Source organism: Scylla paramamosain, chromosome 3 (assembly GCF_035594125.1).
Source record: "Scylla paramamosain isolate STU-SP2022 chromosome 3, ASM3559412v1, whole genome shotgun sequence".
Lineage (NCBI taxonomy): Eukaryota > Metazoa > Arthropoda > Malacostraca > Decapoda > Portunidae > Scylla > Scylla paramamosain.
This window is the reverse complement of record NC_087153.1, coordinates 37,843,024-37,864,703: the sequence shown is the minus strand read 5'-3', so window position 1 is coordinate 37,864,703 and position 21,680 is coordinate 37,843,024. Positions and strand designations below refer to the sequence as shown.

At 46.2% G+C, this 21,680-nt stretch overlaps 3 protein-coding genes across 4 annotated transcripts; 1 reads left to right on the top strand and 2 right to left on the bottom strand.

Annotated features, from left to right (window-relative positions):
• Positions 1-3,416: 3,416 nt before the first annotated feature.
• LOC135095101 (cuticle protein 16.8-like) lies at positions 3,417-4,763 on the top strand. The gene is made up of 2 exons (XM_063995826.1): positions 3,417-3,559; positions 3,679-4,763. The coding sequence occupies exons 1-2, from the start codon at positions 3,548-3,550 to the stop codon at positions 4,438-4,440; spliced, it is 774 nt and encodes a 257-aa protein (XP_063851896.1). The 5' UTR covers positions 3,417-3,547; the 3' UTR covers positions 4,441-4,763.
• A 2,996-nt stretch (positions 4,764-7,759) lies between these two features.
• On the bottom strand, positions 7,760-21,409 carry LOC135096752 (uncharacterized). The gene is made up of 4 exons (XM_063998499.1): positions 21,254-21,409; positions 19,518-20,486; positions 19,313-19,453; positions 7,760-8,594 (listed from the first exon to the last, which is right to left on the bottom strand). Exons 1-4 carry the CDS (start codon positions 21,263-21,265, stop codon positions 8,025-8,027), a joined length of 1,692 nt encoding a protein of 563 aa, XP_063854569.1. The 5' UTR covers positions 21,266-21,409; the 3' UTR covers positions 7,760-8,024.
• Positions 10,311-11,676, bottom strand: LOC135095094 (proteoglycan 4-like). Of its 2 annotated transcripts, none has more exons than XM_063995801.1 (2): positions 11,526-11,676; positions 10,311-11,318 (listed from the first exon to the last, which is right to left on the bottom strand). In XM_063995801.1, exons 1-2 carry the CDS (start codon positions 11,535-11,537, stop codon positions 10,509-10,511), a joined length of 822 nt encoding a protein of 273 aa, XP_063851871.1. In that variant the 5' UTR covers positions 11,538-11,676; the 3' UTR covers positions 10,311-10,508. The 2 variants fall into 2 exon arrangements, with proteins under 2 accessions (XP_063851871.1, XP_063851880.1); XM_063995810.1 differs by having other exon boundaries at positions 10,311-11,315.
• Positions 21,410-21,680: the final 271 nt, after the last annotated feature.

The window sequence follows — 21,680 nt, the reverse complement described above, 5'->3', positions numbered from 1 at the left end:
ATATATATATATATATATATATATATATATATATATATATATATATATATATATATATATATATATATATATATATATATATATATATATATATATATATATATATATATATATATATATATATATATATATATATATATATATATATATATATATACTGAATAATGTACGCTACTCCCAAAAGTTAAGTTTAAATATTTAAGTGAGTCACACATGTTTGCATGTCACTAATGACACAGTTTCCGTCACGGCAGGTCACGTGCATGTCAGATGCTGAACGTTACTCCACCTTGTGAAAAAAATAAAAAAAATAAAAAAATTTTTTTAAATGTGAATGTTTTGTCTACCTCAAACACGATGCTTTCCCAGTGTGGGTAACCGCACAGGCCGTGAAGACTGCTGGCGGCCTCGGCTGGACACGGCATGCCGCTGCTTTGCTCCAGGGAGGACGCGGCGCCGCAGCCTGCCCGTGTTCTAGTCCGTCGTGTTTTACCAGGATATCAATTACTTCACAGGAACAATAACTGTCTGGATGGTCTGATGAGTCCTAATCAATATATCTGAAAAAAAGATAATGATGAATTCCATTCCTTTATGTTTTATATAGTGCGTAATACAACAACGGCATTTATTCACAAAGTACTGACAGTCACGGAAATCAGCATTACACTGTACGGTCTGGTGATGTTTGTCGGTCATGAGGCATGAGCTTGTTAAGGATGAAGACGAATCCGTGCAAGGGAGGATTAGAAATGCAAGGACCTTGAAAATAACGTAAATGAGTAACTTTTTTACTTGTGTCTTTCCCTCCCCTCATCCATCTCCCTCCCCGGCCCCTTCAAAGCCGCCGCCTCCGTCCCTCACGCCTCGGAGGGAGAGGAAAGATTAGTCACTTTTCATGCCAAACATTTAATAGCCTTTAATTGAACATTTTCAACATGTAAATGCAGAGCTATATATATATATATATATATATATATATATATATATATATATATATATATATATATATATATATATATATATATATATATATATATATATATATATATATATATATATATATATATATATATATATATATGGATGGATGGATGGATGGATGGATGGATGGATGGATGGATAGATAGATAGATAGATAGATAGATAGATAGATAGATAGATAGATAGATAGATAGATAGATAGATAGATAGATAGATAGATAGATAGATAGATAGATAGATAGATAGATAGATAGATATATATATATATATATATATATATATATATATATATATATATATATATATATATATATATATATATATATATATATATATATATATATATATATATATATATATATATATATATATATATATATATATATATATATATATATATATATATATATATATATATATATATATATGTTACGGCCATTTTGGAAAATTGGTCGTTTTACAAAATTGCCGGTCATTATGCAAAAAGACCAAATTCGTGGTCACATTGCAAAATGACCTAAATTTCTCAACATTTTGCAAAACGACCAAGATTTTGGTCAGTTTACAAAATTATCGTTGGTCAGTTTACAAAATGTCCATACAGCAAGCAGGCAGATGAAAAAAAAAGCGAGGGAATGATAAAACGTAGTGGACATAACTAATTTATTATTATTTATCGTTATTCCTCATAGAACACGGAGTATTAGAGTGACATGGGTTCTCACACACATTGCACACATTTAAACCAAAATATCTTTTGCCACAGGAGATGCAGTTAATGACAGCAGATGCTTCTTCTTGCTTTTCAACACCTGTCTCTTCCTCCTCTGTGTCTGTGACCTCATTGACAACACCTAGTGCCTCTGCAAGCTGCTCCTCCGTCTGCATACCGTCCAGGACTTCCTCTGGTACAGAATTTGCGTCAACACCAAGACGAGCCTTCTGTCCATGCATGGCCTCATATGGTGTCCTTCCAATTCCGGAGTGAAAGCGGGTATTTTTCTTCCACTGGACAAAGCGCAGTCCCTGTGACCATTGTGTAGAGTTGTTGTCCTTCATCCAACATGCGAGAATGGCTTCAATATCCCTGTTGGCACGTTCCACCGAGCCCTGCGATTGGGAGTTCAGGGGGAAATCCAGCTGTGCGATAAATGTGTGTGTGTGTGTGTGTGTGTGTGTGTGTGTGTTCAAAAAGAAGTGGTTCGAACTTTGTGTGTGTGTGTGTGTGTGTGTGTGTGTGTGTGTGTGTGTGTGTGTGTGTGTGTGAGATGATTAGCTGAACCTAAAATAAGGACAGTTAAGCATACTCATTGGTTATGTACTGCAACTGTAACGTTTTATCATTCCCTCGCTTTTTTTTCCATCTGGCTGCTTACTGTATGGAGATTTTGTAAACGGACCAACAAAAATACTGTTTATTTTGTAAACTGACCAAAATCTTGGTCGTTTTGCAAATATTGAGAAATTTAGGTCATTTTGCAATGTGACCACGAATTTGGTCTTTTTGCATAATGACCGGCAATTTTGTAAAACGACCAATTTTCCAAAATGGCCGTAACATATATATATATATATATATATATATATATATATATATATATATATATATATATATATATATATATATATATATATATATATATATATATATATATATATATATATATATATATATATATATATATATATATATATATATATATATATATATATATATATACATATATATATATATATGTATATATATATATATATATATATATATATATATATATATATATATATATATATATATATATATATATATATATATATATATATATATATATATATATATGTATAATCTTTTTTTCCAGAGTACATAATAAAATGTATCTATGAAGGTGGAGCCGGTGGTGGGTGGTGGGGCAAAAATTCACCTGACAAAAACTCAGCAGCCCGCCACGCAGCCTTGGTCTCTGGGGAGTGGAGGGTGGCGGGTATAAGGAAAACTTTTGAAGAGATAATCTGATTACGTTATGAAGATTTACAAATTAACCGATATATTAACGTGTTACTGAACAAAGAATGTCTGCCGCGTTGCTTGCTGGGACGCTGTGTTATTCCTCCAAGTCCAGCTGTGGTGTTATTCTGTCCGCGTTCCGTCCTGTCCGTCAGCTTTTTTGTAGGCCAGCTGTTTATTCATCGTCCCCTCACACCTCTCCCCCCTCCAAGGGCACCGACACGCCTACATGAAGGAGCTGATTTCATCATTATCGGAATGTTTCCCTCGCCATTCATGAAGGTTCGAGATGGTAAGACAATCCATACCTACTTAAGAAATTATCCCAATGTTCAAAGACGCACGGGATGAGAGAAGTGACTAAGAAGACTGATGCATTCATTTCCCATTCGAGCAAGTACACAACACGGATGTATATGCGGGATAGGCCGCACACTCAGCCTTATGAGCCACGCCCTTGCTACTGGTATTCCGGTGGTGATGAGGGTCAGGATGAGCCTTGGATATATAAGGTGTGGTTAGGTGGTCTTCTGCCAGACAGCTCCTCATCGGTGGGTCGACATGAACTCTCTGGTGAGTGCCTCCTGCACATCAGTGCTTCAAGCAGCTACTCTTCCATGTGTCCAGCTATCACTCAGGAGACTATATAATACTCTCTTGTACACCAATACAAATATTTTTGTATCTTCCAGACTCTCTTCTGTTTGGTGGCGGCGGCCAGCTCCTATGGCGCAGCCCATTACTTGGGTTACCCAGGGGCTTACGGCTTCCTGCCTTACAACTACCTGGGCGCCACACCTTACGCTCACTACGGGCTACCATACAGTCTTGGTCCTGTTAAATACAATGCGGCCACCGTGGTGGCACCCGTGGCTCCCGTTCATACCCAGTACCACGCCCAGGACGAGCTGGGCCAGTACTCCTTTGGCTACGCCGGCGGTCCCTCCTCTCGCGCCGAGACCCGCGACGCCTACGGAAGAGTGACCGGCTCCTACAACTACGTGGACTCCGAGGGCAAGGTGCAGACCCAGCACTACGTGGCTGACGCCCTGGGCTTCCGTGTGTCCGGCACCAACCTGCCGGTGGCCCCTGATGCCCCCGAGGCGCCCGCCCTTGTCGCACCTGAGCCAGTGCAGGACACCCCTGAGGTTGCTGCCGCCAAAGCTGAATTCCGAACAGCTTACGATGAAGCCGCCGCCGCTGCTGAGGCCGCCCCTTACTCCCGCAAGAAGCGGTCGGTTGTGGCCCCAGCTCCTTACCCTTACCACCATCCTCTCCGCTTCTCCTACGCATTTTCTGCTCCTCTGTTCTACAACTATCCCGCCCTGCACTACTCTGCCGGCTACCCTGCCCACACCAGCTACGCCGTCGCCCCCCCGGCCACTGTGCGTGACGCCACCCTGCTGCGAGTGGTGCACAACCCCGGCCACGCTGTCTCCTACCGGGTGGACTAGACGGGCTGGCACGGCAACTTTTCTTCTTCAGTCTTCCAACGCGACCCCGGTGCCGTAGAGCACCGTGACAGAGGCATCCACGCTGCGGTACGGCAGCTCCTGCCAGACTATAACGTGCCCTCGGCCGGTGTTGACGCGCGCCGGTGCTCCTCAAGAGTCAAGAGTTGTTCCTGCTCGAGTCTGCACTCCATTTAATACAGAACATATGTACGTAGATACTTATATCCGCACCGGTCCCTCTTGTTTCCTTTCAAAAGCGCCTTCAAAATAATTATGTATCTCTACATACAATTACTTCTATTAAATACATGATGCCCAGACTACACACTTCTTTAGTTATACTCCTGGAAAGCGCACTGTTGCTGCTGTTGTTGTTGCTGTTGCTCTTGCTGTTGTTGTTGTTGTTGTTGTTGTTGTTGTTGTTGTTGCAGCTGCTACTGCTGCTGCTGCTTCTGCCGCTGTTGTTGTTCTCGTCGTCGTCGTTATTGTTGTTATTGTTGTTGTTGTTGTTGTTGCAGCTGCTGCTGCTGCTTCTGCCGTTGTTGTTGTTGTTGTTGTTGTTGTTGTTGTTGTTGTTGTTGTTGCTGCTGCTGCTGCTGCTGCTTCTACTTTTTTGCTGTCGTTATTATTTGTTATTTCTTTTAATTAGTTTTGTAAGGCACAAAATTTCGGAAGAAAGGTTTCCCGCCCTCACTCCTCGTCCTTTTAGTCGCCATTTACTGCCCTGCCAGAAGACGAGGACACGTCTTCCTCGTGTGTTGGTGAGAGCCCCGTCACAGGAAGTGCGCGGTGAGGTAGTAAGGAAGGTGTAGTAAGAAAGAAAGAGTGCGCCTTTTCTATCTCCCTTTATATATATATATATATATATATATATATATATATATATATATATATATATATATATATATATATATATATATATATATATATATATATATATATATATATATATATATATATATATATATACTCGTATATATATATATATATATATATATATATATATTATAACAGGGGCACTAGCTCAGGGTAACAAATAATAAATAAAAAGGGGGGGGAGGCCATTGAGGTCTCTAAAAAAAAGTGTCAAAAGGATCATCTAAAATGTATATACGCAGGTGTACTGAGCGTTAATGAAAGCTAAAGTAAACGAAACATGTGATGTAAACTGCGGTGGAAGAACCTCGAGGTGGCGGTCTCCATTCTAGCCTTCCACCTTCCTGCCGCTAACGTTTTGCTGGCAAACTCTCTCTCTCTCTCTCTCTCTCTCTCTCTCTCTCTCTCTCTCTCTCTCTCTCTCTCTCTCTCTCTCTCTCTGTCAACCCAGCCTGCGTCACTCCTGAGCTACGTTCCTTGCAGTTTTAACACGAACAACAGCAGTAGCAACAGCAACAACAACAACAACAGCAACATCAACAACAACAACAACAATAGATTTTCCCCTCCTTTGCAATACACAAGCGGGAGTGTTTGTGTCTTTTTATGCATGCAGGAAACAGCCAGACGACGAGGACCCAAAATAATAATAATAATAATAATAATAATAATAATAATGATAATAATAATAATAATAATAATAATAATAATAATAATAATGATAATAATAATAATAATAATAATAATAATAATAATAATAATAATAATAATAATAATAAAAAGAACACCAAATTGCAGGTAAAAAAATAATAATACATAAATAAATAAAGTTGAAAAGGAGGATTTCCAAAAAAGGAGATCATTATTTAGTTCCGCAGACGTCCCAGTGCTCCTCTGTCGAAGCAGTTCAAGTCGTAGGAAGGAGGAACAACAGACACACGGCAAAGAGTTACAGAGTTTACCCATCAAGAGAAAGAGTGAAGATACAGTTTACCGGTAACTCTTCCATTAGTGATGTGAACAGCATAGCGGGCGAGAGTAAGTAGACAGTGTTGTGCAGCGAGGCCACGCAATGGGCGGGGACTGTGCGAGTAATTAGTACATTCACTGTGGAGTAACCCTCTAGCCTGCTGTAGTTTGTAGTTTCGAAAGGGCACCGCTAAGCCTGAATGGGGCCGTTATAGTATTCTTTACCGTTGTTGTTGTTGTTGTTGTTGTTGTTGTTGTTGTTGATGATGATGATGATGATGATGATGATGATCTTTGTCTTCCTATTCTTTTTTCTTTCCTTCCTTCTTTTTTTTCTTTCTTTATTTATTTCTTCCTTTCTATGTTTGTTTATTTATTCATTTGTTTTATTGCAGAAAGTTGGCAGGCTCTTTTTTTTTTTTTTTTTTTGCATACAAGGAACAGCAACCATGGAAATAACAGCAGAAGACAACTAGAGATGCAACACTGCGGTGGAGTGGGAAGGGTTGAAGAGAATCTTAGAGAAGGGAACTGATGAGGCGAGAAGCTTTGGACTCCACCCAGCTTAGTAAGGGTGTGCGAGTCGAGCAACCTTCCCCCTGCTCGCCCGCGTGTTGTATGGGAGTCTCACTTCATACAGGGACGCAAGAGGGTCCCGTATAGTTTTGTTCACTCAGTAGAAGATAGGTAGTAATGGAAGGGGAAAATATGAACGAGATGTCTCGCAGAAGGGAGGGACCAGCAATGATTACCTCCTGTTTATGTGTGTGTGTGTGTGTGTGTGTGTGTGTGTGTGTGTGTGTGCCTTTTTCCATAAGTTCTATTAATATTTTTTTAGCTACAATAAATAATCGTAAGTGATGTCAAGGAAGATAAACAAATTGATAGTAAAAAAAAATTGAATGGGCGGAGCAGCTCCAAAGGGGAGTGCCTGGGCGTGACGCGGTGCTCACTGTAACCCGACACAGGCCTATGAGAGGGGATGTGCATCACTTTCTAGCACAAACACCTGGTGTTGTGTGTGTGTGTGTGTGTGTGTGTGTGTGTGTGTGTGTGTGTGTGTGTGTGTGTTTCTGTAATGTCTCTATCCAGTCACGGAATTCTAGCATCTCTGTGCGGTGGCTCCGTCAGGTGTGCTTCTCGATCTGCTGAAGGAAGGCAGGAGAGCCTGTCAAGAGAAGTGTAGTCTGCTGTAGTTTTGTAGTTGTGGAAATACAGAAAGCTGATCTGTCGTCCTTCGTTTTCCTTACCACGGACGTCCTTTTGATTAAAAGCTCGCCCATTACCCCTGCCCTTCCCCTGGACGGCACTTCTTTTTTTGCCAACTTATGGGACATGTGTTTGGAAGTACATAGCTCCTCACCCTTGGTTCATTCCTAATTTTGACAAGTTTGGTCTGAGTGTCCAGGGGACAGGCAGCACCAGCTCAGGACGTCATTGTCGATGTATCGTGAGGATAAATTAAGATATATGATTAAAAACATTCTCTTTATTTATTTTTTTTCTTTTTTTTTTAGTTTAGTTTTCATTCAGAATCGTTCGGAAGTAGTCGAGACGCTCTGTGCAGTATGTACAGATGTACAGGAAGGAAGGCGGCGCCGTCAACATTCGGACGATGCTTGTTCAGGGCCAACGTTGTTCATCCTTGGCAGGGAAAAGTGCATGAAGAAAAACATTCTGCCATACACTAATGCCGAACATATCAGTCCGAAGTGCTCTACGGCACCACGAGTGCTCTATTAGTGAGTGTCGGGGGCGGCCTCAGCGGCGGCGGCGGCTTCATCGAAAGCCATCTTGAAGGCGGCTTTGGCGGCAGCAACCTCAGGGGTGTCCTGCACTGGCTCAGGTCCGGCAACGGCGGGCGCCTCGGGGGCATCAGGGGCCACCGGCAGATTGGTGCCGGACACACGGAAGCCCAGGGCGTCAGCCACGTAGTGCTGGGTCTGCACCTTGCCCTCGGAGTCCACGTAGTTGTAGGAACCGGTCACTCTTCCGTAGGCGTCGCGGGTCTCGGCACGAGAGGAGGGACCGCCGGCGTAGCCGAAGGAGTACTGGCCCAGCTCGTCCTGGGCGTGGAACTGGGACTGGATGGGAGCCACGGGTGCCACCACGGGAGCGACGGGAGCTACATTGTAGGTAAGTGGAGCAACGGGAGCAGCCTTCAAGGCGACTTGTCCATGAGCCGCATAGGGTGTGACGCCCAGCAGGCCGGGATAGCCCCCAAAGAGTCCAGGGTGGCCGTACACTCCAGGGTAATTCAGTACGAAACCGTTGGTGCAGGCCACGGCCGCCGCCAAGCAGAGCACAACCTGTAAAAGTGAACATCTGTTATCAAATCCATGGTGTAGGAATATGAATTCTTCTCGTGAGTCTGCCATCCTCTGAAAACTTTGCTTCCTCAGAGTGGAGGACTTACCAGAGAGTTCATGTTGACCCACCAAAGAGGAGCTGTCTGGTGGAGAACACCGGGCACTGCCTTATATACCAGTTCGTCGTCAGGGATGGGCGGGGCCGAAGGTCCTCGAAGTCATGGCCGCTCGTGCGCCCCTCCCTTATGCCTTGCTCCCACCCGCCCAGTCCCATCGCCCTTCACGCCGGCTGCTACCTCGTCCAGCTCTGCAGGTTTTTACATTCGTGAATGGAAATGAGACTTTAAGGTATAGAGTACTTAAAACTTTTCACTAAGGCTGTGAAGTCAACACAGCCTAATGAGTCTTCAGGTCTCGTGACAGGACGGATTCACGTGGCCAGGTGCAGCACCAGCATGATCCCTTCCACTGCTAATGACAACTCGACGCCTGCTGTTTAATAACCCTGCATGATTTCACGGAACAAAATTAAGGCTACAGACACTGACACCTTTGAACTACAGGCTCACTCTGTGCATCCTCAGTGGTCTCTTGGCTTCGTGCTGTAACCCTCCACCAGCCCATTTCAGTACTCTTAAGGAAAATCCACAGCAGTCAAAAGATTACATATATTTTATTATTGTAGTTCCTCACCTTTCAAATGCAACTTTAGAACAAAATAGGGAGATGTACTTCAGTAAAAACCTAATTACGACTAAATCTATAGCAAACATCATCCTCCATTTTTTTTTTTTTTACCAGGCCGCAGTTCATCTCAGTGGATAAGCATCAGTATCACAAAAGTTGGGTTTTTCTTTTCCGATGCGTCAGTTTTTTTTTTAGGGCGTGTCCGTTAAAAGCAGTGGTGACTCGTGCAGATCCACCAACAGCACCACCACGCCCAGCACCAGCACCCAGCACCCATGGCACACCAGCAGCCATCAAGGTGATCCACCGATGTGGCCCCCAGAGTGCGAATCTCAAGGCAGACTGAGTTACGTTATGTTACCCCGCACTGCCTCGCCGTGTTAGGAGTGAAAGTGAAAGGAAATTTACAGAGAGAGAGAGAGAGAGAGAGAGAGAGAGGGGGGGGGGGGGGCAGGCAGGTAGGGAGAAAATAGGGTGTTGAAGGTATGACTGTTCCGCCCACCAGTTTTTCATCCCTTTAAATAAATTTATCGTTATCAAAAGCATATGTTCTTTTTATCTCAGTGTTTTTATCCCTCGCCGCAAAACGAGTCTGGTGACTGCTTGGAGCGCCTGGGGATGGGGCGTGGCGGAGGAGAGGGAGGGCAAAAAAAGTCTCCCCGCGTGGGGCGTGGTGGCCTCGGAAAACCGCGCGACGAGTCACTCCTTGTGAATCGTGGCTGTCTTCACCGCGTCTTCTCACGCTCCCCAGTCTTCCCCAACTCTTCTGCCGTGCCGTGTTCAGACTTGTAATGTGTTTTTGTTCTTCAAGCATCAAGATGCTATTTATATTCCATCCAATTCACCTTTAACCCCATGACCTCGATGTTGCGACGCCTTGACTTAACCCCTCCATGTGTCCATCCATCAGTCCCTCAGAGCCATCACTGTTGTGGATCTTTGAGGAGTGGTGAACGAAAATGACCGTTAAATAAATGTTACTGTTTTGCCAATTATAACTGTAAACAATGTTTTAAATTAAATGCAAAATGATGTGGTCTTGTTATAAAACTTTATTCTTTTGAAATACAATTATGGATAAAACAGACATATGAGAGAGAGAGAGAGAGAGAGAGAGAGAGAGAGAGAGAGAGAGAGAGAGAGAGAGAGAGAGAGAGAGAGAATGAAAGGCAGATGAGCATGAGCGAGGAAACAAAGACTCATGACCTTGGCCATGGCGCGTGGTGTTCAGTCCACGCGGTAGGAAACAGAGTAAGCGGGGTTGTGCACCACCCGCAGCAGGGCAGCGTCGCGCGCTGCGGCAGGGGCGGCTGCGGGAATTCCCGAGTAGGCGGCGACAGCAGGGAAGGCGGAAGAGTAGGCCACGGCTGGATGGGAGTAGACCAGAGGAGCAGAGAATGTGTTCAAGCTGTTAGGAGCGGCGTAGGTGAAGGGGCCGGGCACCACGACTGCTCTCTTGGTGCGAGCAGCTCGGATGGGAGTGGGTGTAAAGCGTGCAAGAGCTCGGAGACGCTGACCGAATCTCTTGAAGTCAATCTTGAAGGCATCAAAGGGAGACTCGGTTGTTTTGGGTGTTGGCGGCTCAGTGGTGGGCTCAGGGGTGGCGGGGGTGGCCACAGGGGTGCTGGTGGTGGGTTCAGGTGCCTCGGTAACTGCAGGGACGTCTTGGATGGGTTCAGGGGCTTCAGGAGCAGGATCTGATTTTTCTTGAGTAAGTTCAGGAGAGGCAGGAGCGGTGTGAGAGGCCTCGTCAGTGTGCTCAGGCGCCGCCTCCGCGGGCTGGACTGGCGCCGCACCTTGGGGTGCTGGAACAGGTTCAGCGAAGTTTACGGCAGGTGGGCCAGCCTGCACCGTGTAGTCGTAGTGCTGCGCCTTCAGGTTGCCTTGGCTGTCCAGGAAGTTGAAGGTTCCTCTGACGATGCCAGACGCGTCCCGGGTCTCCATGCGTGTGGTGGGGCCGTCCAGAAAGTTGAAGGAGTACTGCACTAGCTGGGCGTAGCCAGGCACCGCCAACGCCGCCAAACACACCACTGCCTGCTGGAAACAGTCCTGCTCAGTTACAGCTGCCTCACTTCTGCGTCATTGTGTCATGTCATGTCAATGTGTTGTCTTGTCAGTGTCATGTCATGTCAATGTGTTGTCTTGTCAGTGTCATGTCATGTCACCAAGTCGTATCATGTTAAAGCGTCATGTTATGTCAGTGCGTCATGTCATTAGAAAAAAACATAACCAAGGCACACTCACCACAACATTCATTTTGCCTGCCCAGGAAGCGTCTGCGGGCGCCGGGCGAGAGAATCTCTTATATAGCCCGACCGCCGGTACTCATTTTGCAGCGACAAAAACGAGGGAGGAGCTTGAAGGGAGGACAGGCCGCCTTGGGCACCGCCCCACTGCCTCTGTGACCTGTAGTATTTCGTCATCGGTGTTGTAGTTAGTAACACGATGGTAGACTACAGATATTGCTAACCATATATAAATACTTCCTCGTCTAACTGTACGCCTTGAATTTCTTTGTGTCAGTCCTTGGCTTATTCTTTGCACGAGTGGTGTGTTACAGCATGTGCGTCGCGTGTCACAAACCTGCATGGGAATTGGTTTGGTTTGCATTGTCGGTTAGTGCAAAACTGCTTCAAAGAAAGAAAAGATGTGTCAATACAATGAATGGCACTTTCTTATCAATGTCCCAGACTTTTTCGTGTCCTTCATGACGTTCTAGTATTCACAGGCTTCGCTTCCACCTCCTCTCGCGGACACTGCCGCGACGAAAGTAATTGGCAGTGAACACCAAATGTTCGCCGTCCTTGTCACATAATTAGACAAAAATCTACATAATTCTTGTTATTGTTGTTGTTGTTGCTGCTGCTGTTATTTTCGCTGTCTTTGTCACTGTTTCATTATCATTCTGCTGTGATAAGGAGACTATTCAGTGTTTACAGAAACCAAGATTACAGAATGCTTTTCGTTGCGCAGTGTCCGGGTGCGGCGCCACCACGCCCGTCGCCCACCAAGGTCACGACCATCCTGGCGCGCCCGCCACGCACCGCCAGGGTTCAGTGCCTGCGTATTGGCGTAAGCGACGCAACTTGATTATTTTTCCTGCTCTGATTGAGTGTAAGAATCACTGGGTAGCTCCCCCCACCATGCCCCTCAGCCTCGCGACGTCACCAAGAACACTCAAGAGAAGGACACATCACGTCGCTTCCTACCACGCACTCTGTGAACCGCTACCACCTGTCAGTACGTACGTGTGTTACATACCTTGCATTCCCGCGTCTCATAACCATATAAAGAAAACAGCAAGAAATCAATAGACTGACACGTGGTAGTTCTTGTATAATACATCTAAATTTATTGACCCCCCCACCTCTCCTATCAGTAAAATAAACTCATTAATCTCTTCGTCTCAGAAGTTAGCGAGAACGGCAACGCGGTCAGGAGTGAGCATCAGTAAGGCGCGAAGCAGGAGAGGCATCGGTGAGGGAGTTCTGTGCCCGCCAGACACTCTGACGCTAAGTCTGAGGAACGTCATCGTGTTTCTTTGAAAGGGAATTAATATAAGAAGATTTCATGTACGTATATGTATGTGTGTGGCGCCTCTGCTGTTTTGTCTTGTCGTTCCGTCACCGTCAATTTAGAACTCGGAATGAAGCATGGATGGCGTTCGAGAACCCTTACGTGGTATTATTTCGTATACGATCTGAAGAGAGAGAGAGAGAGAGAGAGAGAGAGAGAGAGAGAGGAGTATCCAGTTTAATCATAGGAGTCTAATCATGAACAAGTGGAACAGGTTATGAGGGAAACATAAGGAATCTAAGAATACAAGAGAACAAAACACTACATTCCTCATCCCATGTTATATAAAGCACACTTCGTCACGCCTCTGCACCACTGCTTACTTCTTATAAGGGTAGAGGCCCTGAAGGAAAGCCTATACCCGAGGGGAGGAGGCTTGGGCGTGGCGGGGCGAGGAGGGCTGGGTAAGAGGAGGGTATAATAGGATGGTTACGAGGGAGGGTGAGGAAGGGAAGGAATGGTGGAAGGACCTTGGTTGACGCGTCTCTTCACAACGTTTGACCGTATCCCATTTTCATCTTGTCGGTTTGAACGATGGATAGAGGAATGACGAAAAAAAAAAAAGTGTAAGTCATCGAGATTAGTTAACGAAGAAGTGATTTTGTCATTAAAATGCGAGTCCGGTGTGTGTGTGTGTGTGTGTGTGTGTGTGTGTGTCCATTGTAAACACCGATGTATTTGCTGAATGTATCTTTTTTTTTCACCACATTTTCAGTTACGTCATTTATTCATACGGAAATTTGTACTTGTTTTTCTCTTTTCTTTTCAATCTTTGAGACAACAGCAGACGACGACAAGATTCCCTCGCGCTGTGTCTGTTCTTGCCTCTTCCTGGATAAACTCCACTGCCCTTCCCACCCCTTTGATTCAGGGCACTACACATAAATGGTAGACTGCACCTCAACACATCCTTCCCTGAATAATCCTTCTCATGTGTTGAATTTAAATGTGACCCGAGTTGTTGAATGGTCACACATCCTCCATCACTGACTTTCTCGACGCGACGTTGGCGGCTCCACGCATTCCGCCAGCTGGTCTTGATCCTCCTGTCTTGCCATTCCAACTCGTGGTGTTCTGTGTCAGGTGTTCCTCCATTCCTACCTCTGTTCTTTAATCGCATTGCCTTCGCCCTCCATTAGTCACTCCCTGCTGCACTTCTTCCTGTTCCTCATCGCACCCACACCAGCACATCACCAATGCACTGCCCTGCTTGCATATCCATCATGGCCAACCTCGTGTTCGCTTGTAACCTCCACACATGACTTCTTCAACCGTTGTGTTAGTAGACCGCAGATAAGACACGGCACCCAACTCCGTAGCTGGATACTCGATGGTCGCACCACACAAGCGCCTTCCCTCAAGTCATAACAGAGACAGCCACAGAGCAGGCAGTGTCACCATGCGTCACAGCACGTGGCGATAAAAGTACTGTCGGCGGGGCAAGAGGATGTGCAGTGGTGCGTCAGCGTGATTACTGCCGTGCTATTATAAAACCAGTGTGGCAGGTTGCAAGACTGAGAGACGAGCTCCACCTCATCTTCTCCCTCTCCCCTCTTAAGTTTGTCGATCCCGCGCCACTACTGCCTGCCCTGTCTCGTGGTCAGTGACGTGTCTCGCGGACAGCCTCTCACAACAATCTGTCAACGCCTGTTAATAAACGGTGACCTTGATCTGATCTGGCTCGCCATTCGCATTTTGGTGTCAGAAGTCTTACGTGCTCAAGTCGACAAAGTCCCGTGCTTGGTAATAGTGTTTCAGTATATTAATTCCCTTCTTTCTGCAGACTTTTTGCTTCTCTCCTTTTTCTGGTTCCTCCGCTCTTTCTCCTTCCGCTGTATGCATAATCCATCATTTCCTTCCCATCAGAGCCTTCCTGCCTTTCCTTCTGATAAACATTTGTGTTCTCTACTCTGCCTTCAGTCCCGCGTGCACCGCTCCTCTCTTTCTCTTCCTTGCTATCAGGGTCGGCCGTGTCGTTCAGATCTTCCCTCTCGGCGCCTCTTGCATCATCCACCGCAGTACTTTCCAGCAGCCTTGGCACGATCGTTTCCCCAGTGTCCACTCAATAATCTGCACTCCATTTCTTGTCTCTCTTCTTGACAGTTTTGTTCCAGTCCATTTGTGCCTTCCCTGACTCAATGCGCCATTTCTTCACAGCTTCCTCCTCCTCGTGCTGCAGAGGGATACACACACACACACACACACACACACACACAGAACAAACGACTTATTGGCAAGGATGAGGAAATAATTCATAAATACCCTGCAGCACGCCAGTCATCTCGGTTTGGCTGCATACTGCAAGGCATACATAGTGACATGTAGGGGATTGCTTGTAGTGCTTTAGAGAATTCTCAGCAACTTCATGAATAACGAAGTCAAACATCCTGAAATATGTCTGTACCGCAGCCACGTTGTGTCTGGTTGTCGTGGTGGTGTGCCCTATTTTTAGCGCGGATCTAACACGGTGTTCCTGTTATAAAAGGCGACTATTCGTTAAGATAAGCCTCCAACTAGTAGAGGTTTCCATGTGCAGTGCAGCGGGTGTAGATAAGCAGTGTGGCCCCAGACAGGTTGGTTAGGGTATCCTGGATTGAGCAGGTGCCGTGTGTGTGTGTGTGTGTGTGTGTGTGTGTGTGTGTTCAGTAGTTCTCTGCAGGGAAATGTCAGCTGGATCCGCTTATGTAATATTTATAGCATAAGTTAGTACAGTTTGACTAAAGATTTACTCGCCTTGAGGTGCTGAACAGGGAAGTGTGTGTGTGTGTGTGTGTGTGTGTGTGTGTGCCGTGGTGTCCGTGATGGTGGTGGTGATGGAGGTGGTGCATAATGATTGTCTATGTATGGTGGTGACGGTGATGCTAATACGTATGAATGCAGGTAGTGACGGTGATGGTAGTAATAACACACACACACACACACACACACACACACACACACACACACACCCACTCACACACACACACACACACACACAAATCAACACGTGTGTATAAGGAATTATCTTTAATTATGATGCTCAACTGAAACATATTAATCTTTAGACGTTAATTAGCATTTTCTCATTCCCTTCGATACTGTTCGTTTAGTTAATTAGTTACTAAGTTATTTATTTATTTAGTCAGTTAGTGAATCAGTTAGTTGCTTAGGCAGTTGGACAGTTAGTTATATGGTTATTAACAGAGAACGTACAGGGTCAGTCAAGCGTCATTAAAAGTAAACATCCAGTCGTGGTCTCTTCCCATTGGTAACCCCTTCACCGCTGTGCTCTCCCTTCACAACACTCAGAGCGCCGTACAGACACGAATGTTAGCTTGGACACAGAGAAAGAGGGAAGACAAGATGAGGCTAATTTTCTCTTCTTCTGAGCCACAAGATTGCTTAAAAGATTGTAGTTGTGGGTAATTATGGGGAAAAATTGTGGAGCAGTGAAAGTGTTAAAAGTGGTGGTGGTGGTGGTGGTTGATGGTGGTGGTGGTGGTGGTGTCTCATCATCATGGCCAAGAACATTCAGCGGAGCGTTGAATTCCGTAAAGAGATAAATAAAAGCAAAGAAGGAAAAATATTTAATTACCACCTGCAAAGAATCGGTGTGTGGTGTGGGTCTCTCTCTCTCTCTCTCTCTCTCTCTCTCTCTCTCTCTCTCTCTCTCTCTCTCTCTCTCTCTCTCTCTCTCTCTCTTGCAATAATGTTACAGTGGCAGGAATTGGAGAGCAGTTAAATAAAAGTGTGCACTACGTATAATGTTAGACTCCTTAAAGTGGACGCGAAGATGTGCAGCTCTATCCTCATATTCCTTCAGATTAGTGGCTTTACTCAGAGACCTTATCTGTCAAATTACTACGGAATATATTACTGTGTGTGTGTGTGTGTGTGTTGGGTAAGAGAGAGAGAGAGAGAGAGAGAGAGAGAGAGAGAGTACCCGCACACCATTTTAGAAGAGGATAGAGTCTAGCATCATAATATTTAATTAACTAACACATGTCCCCCCCTTCCATTCTGAACTTTGCACAAGGGAGAGGCGCTGTTGGAGAGAGTGCATTGAGTGTGTCTGTTCTCCACAAGGCAAGGTCCCGTATGGATTGTGCTTTTTCTTCAGTTATTTGTTCTTCAGGATGTTTTGTTCTATCCTCTCCCATTCAGGTGTTTACGGTACGTGGCAGTGATGTGTTGGGCTCGTATTCTGAAACGATCTGCTCTCTCATTATGACCATTTTCAAAGGCCACAGAGATGATTAGCCAGGTTTTCAAGAGTTTATTCTGTTGGTAATGTAGAAATCTTGTTAACCTGTCACCTGAACCGTAAAAAACAGCTTTGAAGACGCGTGGAACTTCAACTGGAGTGTATTAGAAGTAATGGGGGTGCGGCGCAGAAGTGCTTAAGAATATGGTCCTTTTGTGTCAATCCCACGCAGTCTGATTCACTATAACAGATGTCCTCTCTTCTCTCCTCCACCCGCCCAGGACCACAAGAATGTTTCCTCACTATCCTTCCAGCCATGCTCGTCGGTCTGTTCACAAGGCTAGCCAATGCAGTCATCCATTCATTTCTCTCTGAGGTGATATGTGAAGTGCGCAAATAAGGCGGTGGCTGGATATAAGTGAGGGTTGGTGTCCCTTACCGTACCATGCCCTGTCTTTGTATTGTTTCCTCTTCTTTACTTCACCTATGGATGGTGTTGGGCTGGGAATTCGCTCACTCATGGCCAATTTTTTTTTTTTCCTGTCCTATTGGTGACGGAGACTGAAAGGTGTACGTAGTGTCCATCTATTTTGCCTTGCTATAATTGGCTGGGGGATAAGTGGCGTATGGCACTGAGTTTATCTCAAATGATAAGGACCGGCTGTGGCATCACACAGGGCTATCTTGTGGTAGGCTCTCAGGGATGATACTCGTGTGTCCCTGGGGCGTTCCCTCGACATGGATCTCAAGGCTGTGTGAGCATCTGAATTCTGTTGTTGGTGATGGAGAAACCCTAGGCAACAGATACTCCTCTTCACTTACATAAGTATTTCAAGTCTGCTAGGGCGTAGAAGTTCGCTCCTGGTGGGCGGAGCTTCGCGCACTGGTTACATTTGGGGAATGAAAATCTGGCCCGGATGTGGGTAGCTGTGGTGTGAAGTGACAAGTGGTGAGAAAATTGTTGGCTTTGGTTCAAGGACACTGAGGTGCCGCAGCACAACAAGCCACTAATCACCAGCTGTTGCTGACATATCCATTGCATGGGTTCTGTTTTTCAGCTGCCTCTTGCGAAGCAGCTGCTGCCCATGTCACAGCCATTGAGAAATTGTTGGATTGTTGGGATCAGGCGTCAGATGGAGATGTATGCACGTGCTGATGTGACGTAATGAAGATCATTGGTAAACGATCCTTTAGTTCAGGTTTCGATCTCAGAGACAGATAACAATCGAGTCATGTTTTTTTTTCAATTAGTGATTAGCGATTCTATTAGTAGAGACGTCACGCACCTACACGAGCTGCAACGTAATGTGTCTTCCCTATTTCTTTCCTCGTGGCACACCTTGACAGCAGAGTAATATTCGATAGCACAGCTCGCTTTGCTTCAAGAACTAAATCAACGAAAACGTCTAGACTTGTGCCTCCTATGCGTCATGGCATGCGTGGCGCCAGCTTAGATATTTGTGTTTCAGTCACCTTGCGTCATCCATTCGCATAATGTGCACATAAAAAATCGTGAATTATATCATAGAAATTTTTGACAGCACAAATGAGCGAATCAGTCTGAACAGAATATTCGTCACAAAGTGGGACACGTGACTGAAAAAAAAAACTGGAGAGACAGGAGAAGAGAAGACTTGTAATAACCGTCACCTGATGAGAGGATGACTGATTGGTCGATTTTAGAGCCGTGACAATCACTTCACGTGACGCCACGAGGAAAGAGGCGGGGGGCTGCAGTGCCACGCCGGGAATCCTACCGGCAGTGTGGTGGTGGTGGTGGTGGTGGTGGTCAGGACTAGGCTGAAACTTGTCTCCCGTTTTCTCTTTGACAAAATTAATAAATGGATTCATACATACACACACGCACGCACACATATACAAACATACATATATACATACATACATGCATACATACATACATAGTTAAAGTGTAAATGTAATAATATATTTTCGCTAAACTTTTTTTTACCCTCTTTTGATCAATGTTCAAAGAAAATTGTAATGACAGTTATCACCTCAGTTTTTTTTTTTTTTTTTTTTTTTTAGAAAGTTTGGTCTGTCATGTACTAAGTGGTGAGTGTAGCATGTCATGAAGTCCTGCATCCAGAACCTTCATCAAGCTTGTCTTGCAGCTGGATTCTCTTACGATCTTGTATTGCCGCTTGTGTTTATAGCCAATACATGATACAGAATACAGATGAAGGCACAGTAGGAAAAGCTAAAGAAATGTTTCGTTTGAATGCTTAGAAAGAGTTTTATTCGTCAAACAAACGCAGAGTCTTTGGGGTGACCGTCGGCGAGCCGATGCTGCCTGTGTGCCAGCCAGCTGGAGGCCAGGCGGCAGGGACGAGGTCTGCCGCGCCGAGCAAGCAGATATGAAATGTTCCTCTCCTACATGGTGTTCTTCCTCCAGCTATGTTCCACACCTAAGTTGAAAGTCAAGAGACAGCACACTTCTGACTGTGCCAGCCAGTTTAGTCCACGCGGTAGGAAACAGCGTGATTGGGGTTGTGCACCACTCGCAGCAGGCTGGCGTCCTTCACAGCGGCAGGGGCGGCGGCAGAGTAGGCGGTGACGGCGGGGATTCCTGAGTAGGTGGCCACGGCAGGGAGGCCAGCGGCGTAGGTGGCAGGGAAGCCAGCGGAGTAGGTGAGAGGAGTATTGTAGCCGTAGGCGAAGGAGAGAGGGGCATGGAAGGGATAGGTGGCAGGAACCACGACCGCTCGCTTCTTGCGGCTCACGGTGGCGTCTTCGGCTGCGGGTTCAACGGCAGTCTCTGCAGCAGCCTCGGGGGCGGGCTCGGCAACAGTTTCGGAGGCAGCCTCAGGAGTGGCCGCAGCTTCCTCAAGGAGAGACCTAAAACTTGCCCTGGCGGCAGCAACCTCAGGGGTGTCCTGCACTGGCTCAGGTGCGACGAGGGCGGGTGCCTCGGGGGCATCAGGAGCCACCGGCAGGTTGGTGCCGGACACACGGAAGCCCAGGGCGTCAGCCACGTAGTGCTGGGTCTGTACCTTGCCCTCGGGGTCCACGTAGTTGTAGGCGCCGCTCACTCTCCCGAAGGCGTCGCGGGTCTCAGCGCGAGAAGAGGGACCGCCGGCGTAGCCGAAGGAGTACTGGCCCAGCTCATCCTGAGCGTGGAATTTTGAATGGAAAGGAGCCAGAGGAGCGACGGAGGCTACTGGGGCGACAGGAGCTACTGAGGTGAGGGGAGCCACTGGAGCAACATTGTAGGTGATGGGAGAGACTGGCCCAGCAGCCACAGTCTTGTATGTGATAGGAGCAGCGGGCACGGTCTTGAGGGTGAAGGTGCTGGGGGAAACCGTCTTCAGGGTGATGGGCGTGGCCTTGGGCAACATTCCCAGGACTCCAGGATACCCGTACAGCCCAGGGTAGGCCAAGAGCTGGCCGCTGGCGCAGGCCACCGCCACTGCCAGGGAGAGAACAGTCTGTGGGAGAGATGGGGAATTATAAGAAACTGTGTGTGTGATTCACCTACGGTCATCTGCTGGTCACTCAGCCAGCCGTTCCCCTACGGAAAGAGCTCAGAGCTCATAGTGACTGATCTTCGGGTAGGACTGAGACCAATGTGTGTGTGTGTGTGTGTATGTGTGTGTGTGTGTGTGTGTGTGTGTGTGTGTGTGATGTACCACCGTCTTAAGAATCAAGTGTTGAACTCGTGCTCGCCAATTGAACAGTTTCCCGATGAAGGTGTAGAGCTCATGCCCATGAAATATGTGGAGGAAGAGACACCGTTCGTTTCGTATCATTATGAAAGTGGTTAGCTTCCAGGGAACTTTTCCTTACAGTTTTTGAGCTGGTTAAAATTCTTTTTCGTTTTAAGTAAGCGTCTCTGACGATGCAACTGTCTCTATGGTCTTAGATTCGTATTGTTAAACGTTTCAGTGTCTTACCACGACCACCGTTTAGCTGGCTCTACTGGAAGTTATTAGGATTTTCAAGGATGTTTTGATGATGCTATTGATAGTTTAGCAAAGATTCTGCATCACTAACAGGAAAATATCCATGAAAACACTATTCATCATCACTGTAGCCTTTGAAAACTAATTCTGATGAACTCCCAAAGCGTTTAGGAATACGAGCCTTAATCTTCAACAAAAATAAACTAGTACAGAGTTATGTTGCGCTGTGGTGTGGAGCGCCGAGCACCGCAGTGCCGACACACACAGTGACGACGCGAAGGCAGGACACTTACCAGAGTGTTCATGATGACCTAGCTGGAAGGAGCTGTCTGGCGGAGGCTGCCCTGCACCGACCTTATATACGATCAAGGTCTGCTGTGGGTGGGGCTCCTCTAGGCGTCTCATCTTCTAAAGCCCCCTCCTTTGCCGCCCCCGTCCAACTGGGTTGGTCCAGTCCGCCCCAGCCCTTCCCCGCCTAGCCCCATCCCTCCGCCCCTCGCAAAGGAGAGCACAGATATCCTATTCGCCTTCCACATCTATGGTATCCTTATCTTAATGTTTTCCTCTTCACTGTCCTATTCCACGCCTGCTTGCTCCCTCCCTCCCTCCCTCCTTCCCTCTCTCTCCCCTGTCCTGGAGCCCCGCCCAGACCAGCCCCTCCCCTTCTGCTCATCCTTGGCCTCCCCCAAAGACTCATCCCCGTTACCCTTTTTTGCAACG